We start from the raw sequence: 21,299 nt of genomic DNA, 5'->3' as shown, positions 1-21,299 counted from the left end.
TCACATCTGCTGTGCGAGTGGACTCGAGTGTGTCCTCTGGCAGCAGTACCTGTGTGTGGAGGAGTGGGCTCGGGTGGAGGAGTTGTGGGATCTGGAAGACTGGCGGCTGCCGGGGAATGACGCCTCCGCTCCGTGTCTGATCACTCTCTCTGTGGCCGGAACGTTCTTAGAGATATACTACAACAGGCAGATACACACACACACACACACATCAGTTAAAACAGGCCAGAAATGTACTTCATGAACCTACACCAGTGCATATTACAAAGTTCCACACTGCACTGCAAGCTCACCCAAAGTCCTGCTTTACTACATACTCACCTTGCGTCTTTATGTTACTGTGTTTCTTAGGACTCAGTATAGTACTAATAGACTAGGGCCCAATCCCATTTCACTCCTTGGCCCTACCACTTACCCCTACCCCTCTGTTTTACACCTGCAACCCAAGGGGTAGGGGTGTCTCGATTCTTGTTAGGCTGGAGGAATAGGTTAGGGGATCACCACTTCAAACCAAGGGGTACAAGAATTACTGGTAAGATGGTGAAACAAGCGACCAAATAAACCCACAAATATAAGTATTTTCCTTGTTAAAAGTGATGATTAGCACTATTTTACCAGATTTTAATGTGTAGTTTCAATGTTTTATGGTGGAATTCTACATTACAAGCTTAAAAAAGATCGCTAGTAGTTTGTCTCAGTAGTTAGCTAGCTAGCTAACTTTCCCATTCCACCTTAAATGGTGCAACAGATGGCATGGGCTGCAGCATTTAAGGCGGAACGAAAAAATACATTTCTAATCAAAGCTAATTTCAGCTGCCCATCACAGAGAAATTAAAAAATGGACAATAATAATTAATTTCTGCACCATCTCCCCCCTTTTTCTTAAGACATACGATAAAATATGCCCTAAAGTTAACTATTTAACAAGCAGCAGCAGATAGGTTACTGAACTTTAGCGCTCCTAATGACGTATCGGGTGCTTAAATGGTTGTCCTAATTCTTAGGGTTGAGAATTTTACCCCTTCTCCTTCTAACTCCTCCAAAGAGGAGGGGTTACACTCAAAAACAAGGGGTAGGGGTAAGTGGTAGTGCCAAGGGGTGAAATGGGATTGGGCCTAGATCTGCTGTTATGTCTATAGACACAACAAAAACAAGCCTGTCGACAGTTGCAGAGCGTGTGCTGCTTTACGTCTTGCGTAGGCGAATAAAGAAAAGATTAAAAACAAGGTGGGGTTAGAAGCTGCTGAATGACTGTCAGAGGAAAAGAGGAGAGCACAGACCTATTCAAGATGGATTAGCTTTACCCGAGGAAGTACTATCATTTAATCCCTTAAGACCTGAGGGCCTATATGCAGCTTATAGTTCAGCTCTTCACTGTAGTAACTACATGACTTACATACATATTCATTTCATCATGGTAATGTAATAATTCATAGTAATTCCTAATAAATAAAAAATACCAGCCTTTACAGAACATTTTACAGTAGTTAATGAATAATTTACAGCTGTTCTCGATTAATGACAACCTCGCTGAGGTAAATCCAGTCTGCACCTGCAGTGTCTGTAGTTTTTGATGGCAGCTATGTTTATGGAGAGTGCACTTTTAAACTGATCTCCTGATAATGTAATAAGGACCAGATGCACTGTGTTGTTATTGTTATTGAGTGTGGCATCTGTCAAACTCTGTTGACTCCACATCCAGGCTATGGTAATTTGGGTCAAATTCCTCACACACATTATTAACCTCTCTTTAACGTAGCCAAAAATGCTAATTTACACACCTGTTTAGAGGTCCTACAGTTGAAATATGTATTTTATTTCCTTTAACAACTTGATCTTTATCTTTGCATGTGATTATATGTAAAGTAATGTGCATATCTTTACACGTAGCACTACAAGCACAGGGAGGCTAACTGAATTACCATATTTTTGGCACTATAATGCACACTTAAAATCAGCAACCCAGCAACCCAGCAAGTGAAGGAAAACATAGCAATTAGTGTCGCAACTAGTGTTTTTATGTTATTTTCATTCAAATTCTAAAATGCTTGCATGCTTTTGACTATGCTAAAAATAAATGTAAAAGAAATAATAGTTTACATATTTGCTGAGTGGTGCTGTTTGTTACTATTAATATTTACTGTTAATATTTTTTTTACAGTATCGCACAACCTTAAGTACTACTGTTCTTTTTATCTCAGCATCTTCTTCTTCCTCCCATTTCACCCCTCATTGCTCCCTAGCAGCCCAACACAAAGTATCCTATACTGTAGACAATCAGCTGTGTCCTACTTAATTTTATAATGGGGAAAGCTTACAGATAAAACGGGAGCCGTATATTAGACAACCACTGGCATGAAGAAACTTTTTTTTTTTTTAAGATTGCCATTGACCTTTTCATCGTTTTTTTTGTTTAGTTGTTGCACAGTATCATGACTATCGTTGCCATGTTGTTGTTTTTTTTTGTTAAAATCCTTTGACTGACATTTAAACTGTCTGCTAGAGGACATATTGCCTAAAATCCATACCAAACTAAATGACACACAGATTTTCAGACATAATGGAAGAATGAATGAGCATTAATAGTGCCGATTTCAACTTACCATTGGTATCTCTTCTGGGCCAGGACCTGGATGGTTGGGGCCATTGGCCAGGTTGCGGTTGGGGTGATCCACACACATGTTCTGCCGCAGGTGATTGTGCATCTTCTTCCTCTGTTTCCTGGGGGGGAGGCTATAGTGAGGCAGCGTCACTCTTTCAGACACCGGCCCGGAGTCTCACTCACACACATCACATGTTTAATAAGTACTCACTGTATGTAAGCACAGATACACTGCACTCTTAAAAATAAAGGTTCTGAAATTGGGCTCATTTGAAGTGCTATACAAGAACGTCAAATCCAGAGAACATGCTGGTGGACTTGGAGGGGGGGGCAGGGGGGCCAACCGCCTACCTGGTGCCTCTATGGTTGAAAAGGGCTCACTACAATGCCCTCAAAAATGCACTATGGGTGTAAACAGTAAGTGTCTTATCGCGTGCCCCTTTTTGAAATAAATGATGATGTGCCCTGATGATGAGCAATATTTTTTCATAATTTGTCTTAATGAGTGCCCATCTATAAGTGCCCTTCCAGTAGAAAAGGGTGCCTTTATGAAGTGCCTTCTATGTCATGTGTATTGGACAGTGTCACAAAGGGTGCCCTTTCAGGTAGGAAAAATGTGGCACAGTGCATAGTGAATAGGGTTCTCCGCATCCCCTACAGCAGGGGTCGGTAATTAAGTTTGGCCGTGGGCCAGATATTGTCCAAGCCATTGTATGGCAGGCCACAAAAAAGAAATCTGTTTTGGAAAATGAAGTGTAATGGGATGGAGTGCTACAGACTAGTAGCTCTCCAGCCCAGAGGGTTGTTGAACCCAATTGCAGAACAGTTGATCTCAAAGCAGGTAAACCCAAGAAAAAAGGAAAAAAAAATCAATTAATATACACACCGCTCTTCATGCGGGATTGAATCCGTGTCGTCGGGGTCGTGGCCCAATACACCGGCTAGTGAATTGGGACACAACTGGGGAAAAACACCCTTATAAGGAGATAGGGAGCCCGAGAACGAGCAGTCAACCTCTGCCCTAAAGAATGTACTGTAAGGTTCCACCATTAAAAGAACATTTTCCATTTGAGCACCTTTATTTTTAAGAAGCTATTGTATCCTGTTCTTGGCCTCTTTCTGTACTAAAGTGTAACCACGCTAATCAGAACTGTTGCACTGTTGGAGTACTCACTTGGTTTTGCAGTAGGCCACCACGCACACGATGCCCACCACCAACAAAGCCACACAGATGCCTGTGATTGTCAGGACTCTCTTCTGATAGAGCTCCTCTGCCTCTGCATCACGTGACACACACACACACACACACACACACACAACCAAATACAGTCATTAGTTTCCATAATTCACTGCATTACAACCTACTACTCATCTCCCCACATCATCTCCAAACCCTGTTGAACACTTTCCACTGCGCTGTAATGATAAAACCACTGGCCTGGCCTTAACCACCTTTTGCTCCTGCTCTGCTGGTTCCAGATCCCTGAGTGCTCTCTCTAGGTGCAGGATGACTCAGGTTTCTGCAGAGGAGGCAAGATCTACACACTCATTAGCTGCATGTGGATGAGGGTTAATCACAGCAGTGGAACATGCCTAGGCCTCCCCGCTCACCTCTAATGGGCCAGCTCAGCTCGGCTCAGCAGTGGAAAGTGCTTGTGCGAGCCATAATTCACATCATTACCATGGCTGCGAGGGTGGATGGGCCTATGCTACAGGGAATCCCTGAAGACCCTGACGAAACCTGCCTCTCTGATTTCCACATAATGCTTCCGTCCACTGGAGGGCATCATGATTCAGGCCAAATCGCAAAGGCTGGCTCGCTTAAACGCTTAAACGCCAAGGCCGCCGAGTGAGAAGACACCAGCGAAAATGCAGACGACTCTACAAGTCAGGCCAGATTGATGGAGACTACATAACGCAACATATGCAATCAGAGTTCAAGAGTTGCAGGTCAGGTCTTTAAGTGCTGAAGCCAAATACAGCTTTTTTATTTAACTTTTGGTACCACTTTAAAATAAGACTACCCTTAAAAAGGGTTTATAAATGTTTTTTTAAGCATTAATTGAAAAGGCAACAGTGATCCGTTGTTTGCTTAGTAATTTTATTCATAGTAAAGAGTCAAACATACTTACAAATATATATATATATATATATATTAAAATGAAAAGTTTAATGCTGATTGATGGCAAACACAAAGTAAGATCAGTATCTAGAAAGATCTGAGGATTGACAGTAGTTTGACTGTTGTTATTTATTTATTAACTGCTTATTAGTGAGTTTTAAAGTATTTGCAGCCTAGCTAATAACAACCATTAATAATCTCCTTTATAAACCATTCACAACCCCTTTATAATGGTAGTCTTATTTGTTTAAGTGGTACCAAGCCTTTTATTAAAGCAACTACAATTACAGCATTCCAAAAAAAAAAAGAAAAAAATCTTAACTCTCCATAAAGCATGCTGAAAGATGAATTCAATTCAAAAGAAACTAGTAATTGAATTTAATGGTCAAAACAAATGAAAAAAAAAAAAAAAAAAAAAAAGACTATAATTCAGCCTGTTGTGTTTCCCTGGGAAATATAAACCTTTTAATGGTCACATGGACTTCATCAAAGGAGGAACCGGGGCCACGCTAGAGCTCAGTAAAAGCACGGGGATCAGTCTAATAATTAACAGTGATGTTGTCCAGCTGTGGTGCGTTCCACACTGCAGAGTGAGTGTGAAGGGCAGAGACTCAGCGAGGAACCATTACTTCTACAAGGGCTCAGGGGCTAATTCTGACGGGTCCAGTGGGTACGTTTTTTTTATTCCACACCTCTAAACCACAGTCCACACTGCAGGTGGCCCGAATTTACATGTAAAGTCCATCAGGCCATTTCCAAGGGAAAAAAAAACAGAGGCTGTAATACAAGGAAAGAAAAGAAAAGAAAAGTAAATCTAGAAAAGGTCATTTAAACAACGCAATTAGCGTGCTAATGGAGTCTGGCATGCTATTTACAATGAAGACCAGGAGGGTAGATTTAAAAGTCTGAAAACAAAATCAAGAAGAGCAAAACAAAACACAGAGGGTGTCCAATTTTCAACCGAAGCACGAGACACGAGCAGCAGGAATCTCAGGGGTGCCGGGAGAGAACGGAGAAAAGACATAAAGACATAAAAATAGGAGGAAGGAGAGGAGAGGACAGAGCAGGGGGTCATGGAGGAGACACAACACAAGAGGGCAACGAGTACAAAGAGAGAGAGTTACACGAGAAAACTGAAAAGCTGAATGAGAAAAAAAAGAGACAAAGAAGGGCATGAACAGAACAAACAGAAGAGAAGAGATGAACTGAGATTTGTTGAGCAGAATAAGAAGAAAGAAGATTTGAGTAAAAGAGAAGAGGACAAACAAAATGAGACAATAAGAGGTGATAAATAAACAATGGAGAAAGGAGATAAAAAGATGAGAAGAGCCAGAAATAAAAGAAAAGTGGTAACAGGAGATAAGAGAGAAGAGACAATGCAAGAGGTATGAAGAAGAGAAGAGTTGATAAGAGAACAGAAAAATGATTTAATGTTTGAGAAAACGAAAAGTGTTAAGAACTAAAGATTTGAGAAGAGAACAGAAGACAAGAGAGATGTTGAGAAAAGAAAAGATGAGTAGTGAAAAGTAGAAAAGAGCTTTTTCATCCAAGAAAGAGGAGCCGGTTCTGATCTGCAGCACTCGTCCACTTGTTATTAAGAACTCTGGAGAACTGGAGAAGTTAAGATGTTGGTAATTGACTGCTGTTGATCTGCAGCCCAGCATCCGCTCCCCGTATTCAAAGCGGAGAGGATGCAGGTATAATTCAGCAGGCAGGACTTAACCTAGTGTTTGGTAAACACGGCAGGCTTTTAAAAAGAATGACGTCTAATACCATAATCAAACGGGGGCCGTCGGAGCTTTGATGAGGGGACTTGCGTGAGTGGAGATGACGAGCAGGTGACACAACTTGGGTCTTAACTCGCCAGGTGGAACGTAATTGCGCTCTTAGCTGTGTTAACACAACCGTTGTGTACACAAACAAATTCACTTGAAGCTATCCACTCGTCATGTTTACCGTGAGGTAAACAGCGGGCGGCTGGGGCTTACGCAAATCTGCGCCGCATCGCGCTAACCTCAGAGAGGGCGGGGAGTCTTCTGGAACACCTTCTGGAACACCAACGTTACTGAGCTCCTCTGTATCACAGGGAAATGTAGGTTTGGCTGGTGGTAATTGTGAAAACTTGGCCTGTTGAAATAGCTGAAGTACTTACAGTACATATTAGCTTTGATGGTACATGTGATAGTATGGGTGATAGTGCAAGGTCAGAAGATAGTACAGGCCAAAAGTTTGGACACACCTTCTCATTCAATGCGTTTTCTTTATTTTAATGACTATTTACATTGTAGATTCTCACTGAAGGCATCAAAACTATGAATGAACACAGTTATGTGGAGTTTTATGTACTTAACAAAAAATGACCTGTCCCCGACAGTCACCGGACCTGAACCCAATCCAGATGGTTTGGGGTTGAGCTGGACTGCAGAGTAAAGGAGGCAAAGGGGCAACAAGTGCTACTAAACACCTCTGGAAACTCCTTCCTTCAAGACTGTTGGAAAACCATTTCAGGTGACCACCTCTTGAAGCTCACTGAGAGAATAATGCCAAGAGTGTGCAAAGCAGTAATCAGAGCAAAGGGTGGCTATTTTGAAGAAACTAGAATATATAAGATGTTTTCAGTTATTTGACCTTTTTTTGTTAAGTACATAAAACTCCACGTGTCCATTCATAGTTTTGATGCCTTCAGTAAGAGTCTACAATGTAAATATTCATTAAAATAAAGAAAACGCATTAAAAAAAGAAGGTGTGTCCAAACGTTTGGCCTGTACTGTACATGTGAGCCTTGGTTTTCTTTGCCTCCGTTGCGCAGTGGGAGATTCTGTGTTGTGTGTTCAATATTTTGTTTGATTTACTGTCCTGCTACCACATTTCTGTAAAAGCAGCTTTTGCAACACCATCAGTAAAAATCACTGTATAAGTTTTACATTTTATTTGATTTAGGGCTGTGAGTTTAACTGATTTATTGTTTTAATGCAATTAAAAAAAGGGATCATTAAGATTGTACACTTTTGCATATAGAACCTGTCAGAAGGGTGTTAGTAAACTTATAGGCTTGTGTTTCTGTCAGAAATCTGTAAAGAACTCCTATGGGGATTTTCATATTTTGAACTTTAAACCTTAATTAAAATATAAGAAGATTACTTTTGCACCTTATGCCAGGTTCACACTACATGATTCTAGCTCAGTTTTTCATTTGCCGACAGATTTTTGTTAAACGCTGATAAAAAAAAAATCTATGCTCTGAGGCAAATCAAGGATCTCTCAGTGCTCACTCAGTCGCGTAGTGTAAAGTACTGAAAGACGCTTGCATGCTAGATATCTGACCCAGTCTGTGACTGGGAGTCAGGAGCAGCTGCTACCTACTGCAAATGGAATTACGGTGACAGAGAGAACCACGGGTCCAAAATGCACCCCCCTGCTTTACCAGAGCCATTTATGGAGAGTATGACTACTCTCTGCTTCATTTCTTTAATTGTATGAAAAAAGTGTTAAACTCTAGAGGGAGCCGCGAGTGAGTCCTCTGTGAATGGGCGTTAATAGAGCTTACAGCTAAAAAAAAATAATTAAAAATAATGATGAACTACTTGTTCTGAGTTTTTCTTTAATTTTTGAAAGTAGAATCATATATTTTACTAAAAAGGCAAAAAAAAACGTGCCTGTATATTTCAGTTCATGATTGGTTGGCGAGTTGACCATGGAGACACAGATAGAGCATGTTTAAAAGGCTTATATATGGAGTAAAAAATGATAAAAAAAAATATGTCTGCAGTGCTAAAATATTTGAAATAATTCTGTGTTGAAGACATACGTACATATTTCAGTATAAAACTGATCAGACATTTATAAACTCTTTTTTATTTTTTTCATATGAACCTATTCATTTTCAAGTGTACTCACTTCAAGTGCGCATTCTCCTCTATAGAGATACTCAGGCATGGCATCACTAGTTCTCGTGTGAGTTTAGTTCTGGTATGTTTTTGTGGAAATAAAAAAAAAGTGTTTCTGGAGAGCAGCCAGGTAGGTCTGCGATTTCCCACAGCAAAAAAATTGTATAATTTGTGACCACATGTCGCAGATCAGTCATGATCAGTCATATAGTGAGAACAGCACAGCGACTGATGATTGAAAAAGTTGTGTAGTGTGAATCTGGCATTATGTAGTATTAGATAAAAAGATAAAAGCTGCTTGCAAGTCTGAAGGAACCTGTTTAAAGCTAAATTAAATATTCCTTTTTTTTGGTTTTATATGTAAAGTAATTTTTTAACATACTGTATATGTAAAATGAACAATAGTTTGTTTGTATATTTAACAGCTCTAAATGTTGTTGCTTGTTACCAATTTGGCACACATACTAAAACTGAAAGAAAAACATTAATATTTGATTTGATTAATATTTGAGTCTCGATAATCAAGATATTACTTTTTCACAATATCGCCCAGCCCTAATCTGAACTATAGTATTGTATAGAGAAATGGAATACAGTTTAAGACAGGTGCCGAACTGTCGATTTAACCTTGCTGCTGACTGTTTTTTCCTCATTCTCCTGTTTAAGTAGATTCAGCTTACTGACTGTAAAACTGCTTCTGACGCAGCACTTTGTAAGCGCGGGGAGAAAATCTTCTCTGGGTTCATTTAGAGTGAGGAAAAAAGACAAAGGGACCGCTTGAGTCCTCTGTCAGGTCTTTTCCCCTATGGGACGAGGGCTGCAGATACAGATCCTCATGCTGACGCCAGGAAAGAGGGACTGCGCTGGACGTAGCGAGGGACTGATGGACAGATTGATTGGTTAATCAATGTGTTCATTTGCTTTGGAGTCCATCGGAAAAGGAGATGGAGGCGACGGAGGCGCGGCAAAAGGTAGCAGAGGGCTACGCGGTGGAGCTTAAGGAAGGAGTGGTCCATACCCATAAATTCAATCCCAAGAGACTCTGCTGTGACAGAAAGGTGACAGTCGGAGGGCGAGGAGATAAGAGAGATAAAAAAAACCACAAAGCACAAAGATTAAGAGAAAGATACTCGAACATACATATGAGGCACATACATGTGTGTGTTCTGCGAGTGGCGTGAGAAGACTGGAGACATTAGCAGGGTGAGTCAGGCAGTGAGAGAGAGAGGCACAATGTTGCAGCTGAAAGTTATGTCAACAGTGAGCTGTTGGAGCATGCAGGGGCAGGCAAGCACACCACACACTGCCCTATAGGCTAGAACATAGCATTTCTGGATTAACAGGTAGAAGGGGAGACCATGAGGCCATATTGGGAAGGGAGGGAGGTAGAGGGGGGGGATCATCATCATCATATACATACATATATCATATGTCAGTCGGGTAGTCAGGATTTAGGATCATGAGATAGGGTGGGTTATATATATGTATACTGTTTGTATGTATTTTTAAATGCAGCATGGTTAGTTTTCATTATTATTAGTTATTATATACAAGTTATTGTAGTTGACAGTTATTTGATAATTAGGCCTATATGCACGTCGTCAGTCACACAAAACCTTGTATATCAAAAACAGCACTTTTAAAATCATTTTAACAGAAGTCAATAATCAAGAAAATGTTAATTAAATATTAATTAAGTCATTTTAGACTATTTCTACAGACATATTCTTCATTAAATCTCGCCCAATTCAAATGATGTACAAAAATGGAGATACAAGGTTTTTTGCACCACTGACAAAATACTAGTGCGTCTCAAAAATTATAGAATATATCAATGAAAAGAATGACTTTATAATTACTTTATAAGTAATTTTGTTCAAAATTTGAATCTCATATATTATATAGATGTATTTCACACAGAGTGAGCTACAGTATTTAAATTGATTGTTTTCTTTTATTGTTGATGATTATGGCTTACAGCCAATGAAAACACAAAAATCTGTGTTTCAAAAAAATAAAATATAAAATAAGACCAATTGGTACTTTTGGCAGTGTGGGCAGTGTACCAAGTCCTGCTGGAAGATGGCATGTCTCTCCAAACCATCACTGATTGTAGAAACTTCACACTAGACCTCAAGCAGTTTGGACTGTGTGTCTCTCTACTCTTCCTCCAGACTCTGCTCCCTTGATTTCCTGAATAAAATGCAAAATTTACTGATGATCAGTGATGGTTTGGAGAGACATGTCATCTGCTGGTGTTGGTCCACTGTGTTATATATATAAGTCCAAAGTCATCTTTTATGCAGATGCGGATTTAATTTTCCAGCAGGATTTGGCACAGTGCCCACACTGCCAAAAGTACAGTGACAGTTGATCTTATATAATATTCTAATTTTCTGAGAGACATTGATTTTTGGGGTTTCTTCGTCTGTAAATAATAATCATCAACAATAAAAGAAATAAAAGCTTAAAATAGATCACTCTGTGTGTAATACATCTATATACTGAACTGAATTACTGAAATAAAGCAACTTTTCAATGATATTCTGATTTTGTGAGATGCACTAGTAGTATACACAGTTAAGGTTATTGTTTCAATCACTTTTATGCAGTTCAAGTTAATATGATCATAAACTGTATGACTGTTTTCGGTAATGTGCAATCAGTGTTAACATGAACAAATACTGCGGGTAAGTCAACTGTTAAAGTTGCACTATGCAAAAACGCAAGACGAGGCGAGGAATGCAGGTACATTTACATACACTTATATTTATATTTTTGCACATTTTAGCATTTTTCTTAGACACATCTTACCTGTGGGGCACAATTTCAGACAATTTCAGGTGCAGCACACAATCACAGACATGAACAATCTGATTTTAAACTCTTTTACACCCTGTGGCTTCAGTTAGTGGGAACATGCTGTCGTTCGGAGTTACCGGCGCTTTTTTTAATAGATGGTTAGATGTGATGGATTTGGAGTTTGTTCTGCTACGTAAGCACATTCTGACTTTTATACTGAACATCCACCCTACACAAAGTTTTCATTTTAGCACATGTGTCTTTTTGAAGGCTATTAACACCCTGGGTTGAGCGATACTGTTCCATGCGGACGGTTCTGCTCTATGTTCATAACACATAATCTGTGTTTATAAAAGCTGTCTTAGGAAGTGCAGCTCATGCACAAAGTGTGTGTGCATGTGTCAGGCTGAGCCATCTCTGTGGTTTGTATAGGGGAACAGTTCTTTTGCATTTTTTGGCGCTAATGTGCAAAGGTTTCTGCACACAATGTCGAGTGCAAAATGTATTGAAGATTCTACAGCATAACAAAAATAATTGATGCAACATTACATACAGTGTGTTTTATTTTTCTGCCTATTGTATATGTATTGAGCTCTAAACTCTACTGTTATGTCTCATGCCTATTGCCATGTCCAATGGAAGCTAAAGAACACTGTGCTGTGACTTATGGAATATGTATGTGGAATTGTTTGGTTGGTGTGGCGCAGTGGATAACACCACTGCATGCCCATGAGCTACAACATCATGTGGGATACTGGGGTTCAATTCCCAATCTGGGTGACTATACTGCTCTACACTAATAAGAGTCCATGGGCAAGACTCCTAACACTACATTGGCGCACTGAATGTAGATGTGATTTCTGAGAGTTGTTGGTCTGTTCACACAGACAATTCTAGACAGAAGCTGCCAGACACGATCATTACTACCTACTGCACTGTCTACTGCAGATGATAATGCCTTGGTAACTGCACAACTTCAGAAATACAATGTTCTACCCATCTAGCACCCGTTATCAGGCTTCACTCAAACCCTGACAATTCAAGCCATCATTCAGCCTCCCTCACAAGATAACACCACACAACTTCTAGAGATGTGAGGTTACACTTCATGAGCAACTTACTGTGCATACTGCCATCCCATGACTTTTGCCGTGTGAATGTATAAGCTTAAAAGTTAAACCTTTCTCTCGCCTATAATCTATATAAATTACATTATATCAATAAAGCCAGTGACTGTGATGAAAGGAGACAAATACATCCCGACAGGTAAATTAGTAAATTAGTTATATACACTGCCTGGCTAAAAAAAAAAAAAAAAAAAGTCGCCACCTGGATTTAAGTAAGTAAATGGTCTGGGGTTGATGCTGCAGTTGGTCTGCAGGTTTAGGTTCAGCAACAGTATGTGCTGAAAGAATGAGGTCAGCTGACTACCTGAATATACTGAATATAGACCAGGTTATTCCTGGATATCAATGGATTTTTTCTTCCCTGATGACACGGGCAAATGGAGTTGTGAAAGAGAGATTCAGGAAGCATGAGATCACCAATTTCACACATGGATTGAGAGAGTTCACCACAAAGTGTCACCAGATCTTAACCTCATTGAGAATCTTTGGGATGTGTTGGAGAAGACTTTGTGCAGTGGTCAGACTCTACCATCATCAATGCTGCTGCAAGATCTTAGTGAAAAATTAATGCAACACTGGATTGAAATAAATCTTGTGACATTGCAGAAGCTTATCGAAACAATGCCACAGTGAATGCGTAAAGCTGCAGTCAAAGCTAAAGGCGGTCCAACAAAATATTAGAGTGTGTGACCCTTTTTTTTGTCAGCCGATGTTGGGATACCTGCGGTATTGGCGTCTAAATAAATAAAAATATAATTATAAAAATAAAACAATTTTCAGATATATCCCTCCTGAAATATGTATGTTTGTGTGTAAAGTGCTTATATTTATTAGTCAGCTCATAAGTTTATAAATAAGGGAATCTGCACCAGGTTTGCTTTGCATTAATGTGCCATTAGGCCACGCCCAAGATCTGTATAAGTGATTAATCCATTAAGCTAAAAGACTATTGGTGATCAAAAACACTGATCGTTCCACCTCTAGTACCTACTGTCTGTGGCATGTAAGAGATGTAAGTGTAAGTACTTTCATATAATGAATGTTGTGCTTCTATCGCAGTTAATCATGAACTAGCTTGCTTCACCAACATGGCAAACGCTCATGGGGCGTGGCCAGCAACAGCTTATTTGCATTAAAGTGACGGAGCCCTTAAACGGCTCATTCTGAAAGAGACTGAAAGTGGCAAGAATTGAGCTGGTGATTTTTTCTGCAAAGAACTCATAGACCTTTTCACACACACTACACAACTTGTGAGCATGTCCACTTTAAGGTACACCATGTCCTTCACTTTATATTATATCATATTATATTACACTAATTGATTCCAAAACCGCTGATGATCCATTGTAGAGATGTTCCAATACTGCAGATGGAGCCACAAATCATAATCAGTCTGCAATAGTGGAGTGATTTCAACATGACCCATTTGGAACGCAAAAACACTAAAACGTCCATTATAACGATCCAGTCCCACTGGAGAGCTGGACGGCTGGAGAAGAAGTGGATGAGCTGCAGGGCCGGGGCCAAAGCCTTTCTCCGGACAGCTTCACGCGCTGAACACGAGCTGCGGCAAATCTCCGCCGTTGTCATGACAACATGCTTTTCCACGGTCCTGGCTGACTGAGTCTGAGGCCCGAACGTCTGAGGGTGATCTGCGGACCGGTAGCCGTCTCCTCCTCAATCTAACTACATGTGTTTCCGCATATCTGAGACTGCTGTCTCCCCGAGGGCTCGGCGAAAACTGCAGGCCATTTACGCTTCCACACAGCCGTGTCAGGCCTGTCTCCTTCCCGGGACTTTTAATGTGGAGATATGACTCTAATTGGCAGGCAGGCGTAAAGGACCTTGTCAGCGGTGCCGAGAAGTGGCAGAAGATCCGGAATTCAGGGTGTGTGTCGGCTCTCGCCTTCCCCCCGCAGAACCATCTGCACAGCCACTGAAGAATAAGACATGCAGATGGGCCTTCCACATGGAAGTGACATCATGTCTGATCGGCTGCGTGTATTCGGTTTCATTAGTCAGATCTCACACAGAGACGGAGGACGCGCTTATTTTCCGTCGTCGTCGTCCTCCTCCTCCTCCTCCCTGCCGCTGCCACAGGCCCTCTCTCCTCACACTGCTCCCGCTGGCATGAAGCTCTATTAAGCCAGGAAGCTAGGCTATATTTAAACCCATTCACTTAATAATTCACTTTCAGTTAGAACAGCCTTTGAAAAGCTATTATTTAATCCATTGTGTGATAATAGAATAGTTATACGTTTAATTCCATAGTAATTAATGCTATATATCACATATTCTGAGAGCTTGATTTAAATGCTTTACTTTTACTTTCATTTTAATATAACTTAATATAACTTTTCATAAACTTTAAAAAAACACAGTGCAGTCAGAGTCACTGAGCATACAAGAGCGCTTTATATCATTTGTTTCATAATTACATAATGACTGTAGTTTCTCTAAATACTTATATATACACTTTATAATTCCCCTTTCCTCCTGTTCTGTAAATTTCAGGCAATTAAATGTTAAATGCGAAGCGATTTGTTCTATATTTCCATAAATGTCCATATATATATATATATATATATATATATATATATATATATATATATTTATATATACTGTATATATATATATATATATATATATATATATATATATATATATATATATATATATATATACAGCTATGGAAAAAAAATTAAGAGACCACTTCAGTTTCTGAATCAGTTTCACTTGAGTAAAATCAGTTTGAATGAAATTAACATTGTTGTTTTATTCTATAAACTAAAGACAACATTTCTCTCAAATTCCAAAATTAAAAAAAAAAAGATTTAAAATGTAAGATTTAAGAGTTCAGAAATCAATATTTGGTGGAATAACCCTGACATGTTCTCCTCCACCTTACACGTTGCTCTTACACATTGCTTTTTTTGGATAACTTTATGGCCCTCCTGGTACAATAATTTATGCAGTTCAGCTTTGGTTTGATGGCTTGTGGTCATCTATCTTTCCTCTTGATTATATTCCAGAAGTTTTGGTAAAATCAATTTGGTAAAATCAATTTGGTAAAATCAAGGAAACTAATAATTTTTAAGTGGTCTCTTATTTTTTTCCCCAGAGCTGTATATCCAAACTATTGCCTGGTATTGTTTAACTGCAAATCCTGTATAAACAGCTTCTCAGTGATCATGTCCAAATAAATAGACTGCTGTCAAGAGAGAATACTACTGAATTATCAAGATATTACTGTGTCATGATATGATGTTATGAGACACCCCCTACTCTGGACCCTTAGCTGAAGCTGCGTGTGCACTGTCTCAGCACTTTTCACGTGTGGGTGTCCTGCGTGTTGGAAGATCCTCCGTCTCCAGACCTCCCAAACCTAAGAGCTCTACGGCACGCAGAGGGAAAACCAGGCTGTTGACAGAGCAAGCACTAACAAACCACGCAGCTCTGACGTGCAAGGACTTGATAGGTGACCTGAACAAAGGTAACCATTCGGCAGTGATAAATCCCGCGTCATGACATAACATGACACGTTAATAGGCCCCGTGTCAAATTATACTTTTCGCTGTGTGCCATTTCCAGCGCTTCCTTAACAACATCTCATAAATTATGACTCCTTTATTCCTTTATTTAGAGAGGAAATCTATTCTAAAGCGCGTTCATCTCCGTAAGCTCCGCGTCCTCCGCGGGATTTTTGTTTACATCCGATCCTGGCGGTGATTTATCTGCTGTCCTTTCGCAAATAAACATGTGTTAACACAGGGGTCATGTTGAAGCGTAAACAGTGCCAGCATAGCAACGCTGACGGGAGCACAAAGGCCTGGTTCAGTCAGAAGGGCGGCCATAGGTAGGAGCCAATAGCCCAGGGCCACAAACTGTCAGACCCAAGCTTTTTTCCTTACCTCCCCTTAATCTGGGTGTAATTCTACAGTTGATGGACATGTACGGTAGGGATGTCAGCATGTAGCGGGTGTAAATCGTGTTACCCCAGGGATGAGGAGAGGTTCTTCACACCAGAATAATTAAGGGGAGGCTCTAGGAACAACAGGGGCCAGGGCCTTGAGGGGGGGTTGGGTCAAAAAAATATTTCCCTGAAGCAAACAACAATGATGTACTGTGTGTAAATTAGTTTGGATTTAGATGCTAAAGCTTTGTTTAAAATCCCTGATTCGCATGATTAGATCCATCTAGTCTGGGCTCCAGACACATGACTCCAGACATTGGAGTCACTGGAGCTCCATTCACTCTTTTCTGACCAATGGCAGCATAGAGTCTTGTCTAAGCTATTACTCAGTGGTTATGGTTTGCGAGCGTAAAAAAAAAGACCTGTCACGATCATTTCAAATGCAATTTCCAACTGCAAAAAAATCTTTTCTCTATGGATCATGCCCAATTAGCGCCAATTAGACACACGTCTATGAATTTCTTTGTGCATAGGTGGGATGACAGTAACAACACAGGCATATTTGCTCAAGCTAATGACGAGAGCGTCCCTGTCCAGCGCTCATGTCTGAACTTGAGGCGGCAGGTATTCTATTGAACTGTGTGTGATCATGTGTGGTTTGTGTGTAGAGAGCTTCAGCCATACACATTTAAACATCTGTGGTTGTATAACATGGTTGTATAATGTTTTAGTTGTTTTATAGATAAAATGTAAAATAAATAAGTAAATAATAAAGTCAGGCCAAACAAAGTAACTGATTTCAGAGTGTTTTTTTTGTTTTTGTTGTTAACTCAACTTAGTGTAATTCATGTAGTTCTCCTAACATATTCATAGTTGAGGAGGTTGAAGACAAAGATGATAGACTGGCCGAATATGTCTCTAGACTTAAACCCAATTGTGCATCCTCTTGGGGCATACTCAAACAGCAGGAGCGCAAGGTCTCTAAGGCTATGTTAACATTACCAGGCGCTCATTCTGTTTGAGGATGGCCCAAAGGTGCTCAATTGGGTTTAGGTCTAGAGACATATTTGACATTTTCAGCCAGTCCACCACCTTTATCTTCAGATTTCTAAACTAAGAATATGTAATGTAAGCCACTTTCATATGTGGTCTTAAATTAAAATCCATTTTTGAGCCATGGACGTACGCACATGAATATGAACAGTCAAATCAGAATTCATGCATTTTTTTTTTTTTACGCATTAGCGCCACGTTCTTCTTTCTCATACCCACACATCTCTTGGGGCAGCTGCAAAAAACAGCAAAAGCAAACCGCCTGGCCTTTTTTCACCACAAATCTCAACACATAGGGAGCAATTGTCACACCTGAAAGTCCTTTTTTTGGTATTCTAAGATTGGGTAAATCTATAAAATTTAGTTATACTGAATAAGTGTACTGAGTTATTCCAATCAGGGGAAGATCTAATCTACTGTATGTGGAAATCTAAACACAGTCTAACACAATAGGTAAGCAAAAAAAGGAATGAATAAAAATAACTTTTAGGGGGGGGGGGGGGGGGTTGGGGGGGGGAAGCAATTCAGAAAAACTCAACTATGTACTGGAAAAAAACAAACAAACAAAAAAACTTACTCTCTCATGGCCTACCTGTATGTGTATCTGTGTTTGTGAGCATTAAATAATTGAACTATTTATTAATGCTCTGTTAATGAAGTAATGTTAATAAAACCAAGGCATTTAGATTAGGTAAGGGTTAATATTAACAAACTGATTAAATCAAAACTAAAAACAGTGTTAAATATCAAATGCTGTTCAGTAAGTAAAATTAAATTGTATTAAATTGTTTTCATTACGTTTTTTTTATCACATTTGCAGTTAGTATGGATTTGTTATTTGTTTAAATATATATACAGTATTTTCAGACAGTGCAATGGTACAACTTGTTACACATTTCTGATGTCCGGCGCTGCATACAGTACATCAGATGGATGCATCTAGTATCTAATGATCTAGCATGAACGTAGCGGATTCACTTGGACTTGGAAACGCATGCAGTCTTATCAGGGACCATGCATATGATCTATGATGTTAACCAATGATACGGTCGGATTTATGTTTTAGCTTAGACAAAATGCTTAAGTATATGGTAAAGTATGAGTAAATGGGGGATGGATGGAATCCGTAATCGAATGAGGCGACATACTGATTCGAGCTTGTTAGAAGAATTAGAAGTAGCAGAGTAGCACGTCCACATCAACAAGGAGCTTCAAACCAACAATCCTCAAACCAGCTCTTTAGCTCCAGCATGCAACACAGAAAGACTGACGGACAGACAGACAGACAGAAGAAGAAATGGACATACGGTAGAAACTGGCCATAACGTAGGTTTGACAGCGATCGCCAGTAAAGTCATTTGGACACCTAGTGAAAGGAAACAAAACCATAGAAAGGAAGAAGAAAGAAGGAAAAGAAAGAAGAAGAAGAAAAGGGTGATGGAAAGAGTGGGAAGAGAAGGGAAACCCAAAAAAAAGGAGGGACAGGGAGAAAAAAGAGAGAGAAAGAGAGAGAAAACATGAAATTAGAACAAGAGTAGCACAATGGACAGCAGAGGCGGGGGTGTCCCACTGGTGGTTCCACTGACTGCATCTGTCCCTAGCCAAGAAGACCCAGAAGAGCAGGAAGAGGAGGAGGAGGAGGACCAGCAGTGGTACCAGTGAGACACCGCTCCTCTGTGTGAAGCAGAGCTTCTCATTTCAACATACTTTCACTAGGTTTGGGCATGCGCAGCCGCAGGGGCTCTGGCTGCAAGCACCGGGGCCCGAAGTATCCAGGCGGACATCTGGGAGGAAGGAGAGGGAGATGGGGACAAGATGACAAAAAGAACACAACACATACACACTCATACAAATGATACATACACTTTGGCTCTTTTCTGCTCTCCCACACTGGCAGTATTGTCTCTACACTCTGAAGTGGGTCAGAGGTTTATCCAACACAGAATCAATCTGTTAGCTATCATTTCTTTCTTTAATACACATGGTAAAACATGCAGAATGTAACAGGTGTGATATGGCTGAAATTTCCCCCTTAATAAAGTCACAGTAGCTGCAGAGCTCCACTGTGAAGCTCCCAGCAGTCTGGGACTCATTTTCACTGTGGGGACGAAAATTAAGCGCACACCATATGAGATCTTCTTTAAATCAATTTATTATATAGTATATTAGTATATCATGTTTTAATAAGATTTCTTGTAAATTGCTCACATTTTATTTTTTTCAATTAAGCATCATTTTATCTGTCTTTGACTTGACACTTAATTACACACATTGGGCCCTATTTTAGCGATCTGTAGCGATTTTAAAGGTGCAGTGCTTCTGCTTTGCTTCTCAGCAAAGGATAATAATCTACATGTTGACTATGTGAAGGTGCGCAAGCAGGTCATTTTTACGGGAACAGCAGTGTTATTTTATTAGATATGATACATCTGACTAATGGATAGATATGGACATCTGACTAATGTCATGGTTAAGTCTGTCAGTGGCGCACCTGTGTTTTTTGTTGCCAAGGTAGCAATACGCCAAAGAAGTACCTAAACACCTAATACCTTTTTATAAAAACCTAATTTGGCATTTTTATAAAAATTGATTTCTCTCATGTATTCTGTTTACTTTGACATTATGTGAAGTGTGTCTTACTTTATTTATTTATTTAATTAGTTATTTTTTGCTTTCTATTTCTGGACAAAAAATATGTGCATCAGTGTTGCAGTATGGAATTCAAAATCCTTTCTTTTTTTTCCAAGATCTGTATCTCAAAACTGTTTAGAATACAAAACATTAAAATTCCAAAGGGATATGAATTAGCCAAAATACTTTGCAATGCTATTCACAACTTGAATCAATATCACAAAAAAATATAAATATATATATTTAATCTTTAAGATAACGTGATATAATCTTTAATTAGTCTATTATTAGATAATTATTAAATATAAACTAATCCAGCAAGTTGGCTAATGATAATGATAATGTTGGTTAAGATTAATTAAATAAAATAAACATTATTAATAAACAATATTTTTATATGAATAAAAATGTATCCATTTTTGATTGTTTTTTTTTTGTCCATGTGTGCTTCTGAGCACAATGGCAGCTAATCGCTAATCATGCTAATGCTAACTGACAGCGCAGCAGAACAGTACTGTACAACACTGTACAAAATTCATGTACAACACTTTATATCTGTAATTATTACTTAGAGAAATATATTTATTGAACAAAAATCACCACATTTCCAAACATATCCGTATCCATATATCTGTGTAAGTTTCCACATCCAGCCGAAGCTCAAACGTCATTTCCGTCCCCGCAGTGCACAGAATCAGAGTGAGGCAGGCTAAAGCTGAGGCACAGCGCAGCCATGTCTCATACAGGACGCGATACAGGAGTTTCATTCACAGCTTTGATGGCCAATTATGCTTATTCATGTTATTCCAGTAAACAAATTAGCGCTCATCAGGGCATAATGAGCATTATGGGGCTAATGTTTTCACAGTGCTAATTCCGTTAACTCTGTCAGTGCAGCCACAGTCAGCTGCCGGTGATGAACGTCGCCTTACCACCAAACCCACGCCCCCCCCCCACCCCCCCCCCCCCTCACTCCACCCAATCTGCAGGACAAACACAGAACGGTCACATTATCTCTCATCACCAGGAGCTCTGCTGCACCTCCTCCTCTCGTAGCTGGAGGAGCCCGAGGGCCGGAGGAGTCTGCAGCTCCACTTACCGTTCAGCAACCCTCTCCCAGGACCTTGTTACTCGTGCCCCGCACCTCAAGGGGCACGCTCAG

The 21,299-nt window shown here is 39.8% G+C and overlaps 2 protein-coding genes across 9 annotated transcripts in view; both read right to left on the bottom strand.

Annotated features, from left to right (window-relative positions):
- rasgrp2 (RAS guanyl releasing protein 2 (calcium and DAG-regulated)) overlaps positions 1–21,299 on the bottom strand; it is a 494,831-nt gene that overhangs the window by 128,508 nt on the left and 345,024 nt on the right. The window lies entirely within an intron of this gene.
- The window catches only part of nrg2a (neuregulin 2a), a 189,330-nt gene that overhangs the window by 12,783 nt on the left and 155,248 nt on the right, over positions 1–21,299 (bottom strand). For 3 of the 6 annotated variants that reach the window (XM_049466482.1, XM_049466486.1, XM_049466487.1), the window contains exons 5-9: positions 18,814–18,872; positions 9,630–9,653; positions 3,777–3,879; positions 2,604–2,733; positions 50–177 (exon numbers count right to left, since the gene is read on the bottom strand). In XM_049466482.1, the coding sequence (XP_049322439.1) occupies positions 50–177; positions 2,604–2,733; positions 3,777–3,879; positions 9,630–9,653; positions 18,814–18,872 (444 nt within the window). Of the gene's footprint in view, positions 1–49; positions 178–2,603; positions 2,734–3,776; positions 3,880–9,629; positions 9,654–18,813; positions 18,873–19,213; positions 19,291–21,299 lie in introns of all 6 variants that reach the window. The other 3 variants (XM_022676102.2, XM_049466483.1, XM_049466485.1) reach the window with 3 other exon arrangements.

This window comes from Astyanax mexicanus, chromosome 17, assembly GCF_023375975.1.
Source record: "Astyanax mexicanus isolate ESR-SI-001 chromosome 17, AstMex3_surface, whole genome shotgun sequence".
In the NCBI taxonomy this organism is placed as follows: Eukaryota; Metazoa; Chordata; class Actinopteri; order Characiformes; family Acestrorhamphidae; genus Astyanax; species Astyanax mexicanus.
This window is presented reverse-complemented; position numbering and strand designations above follow the sequence as displayed.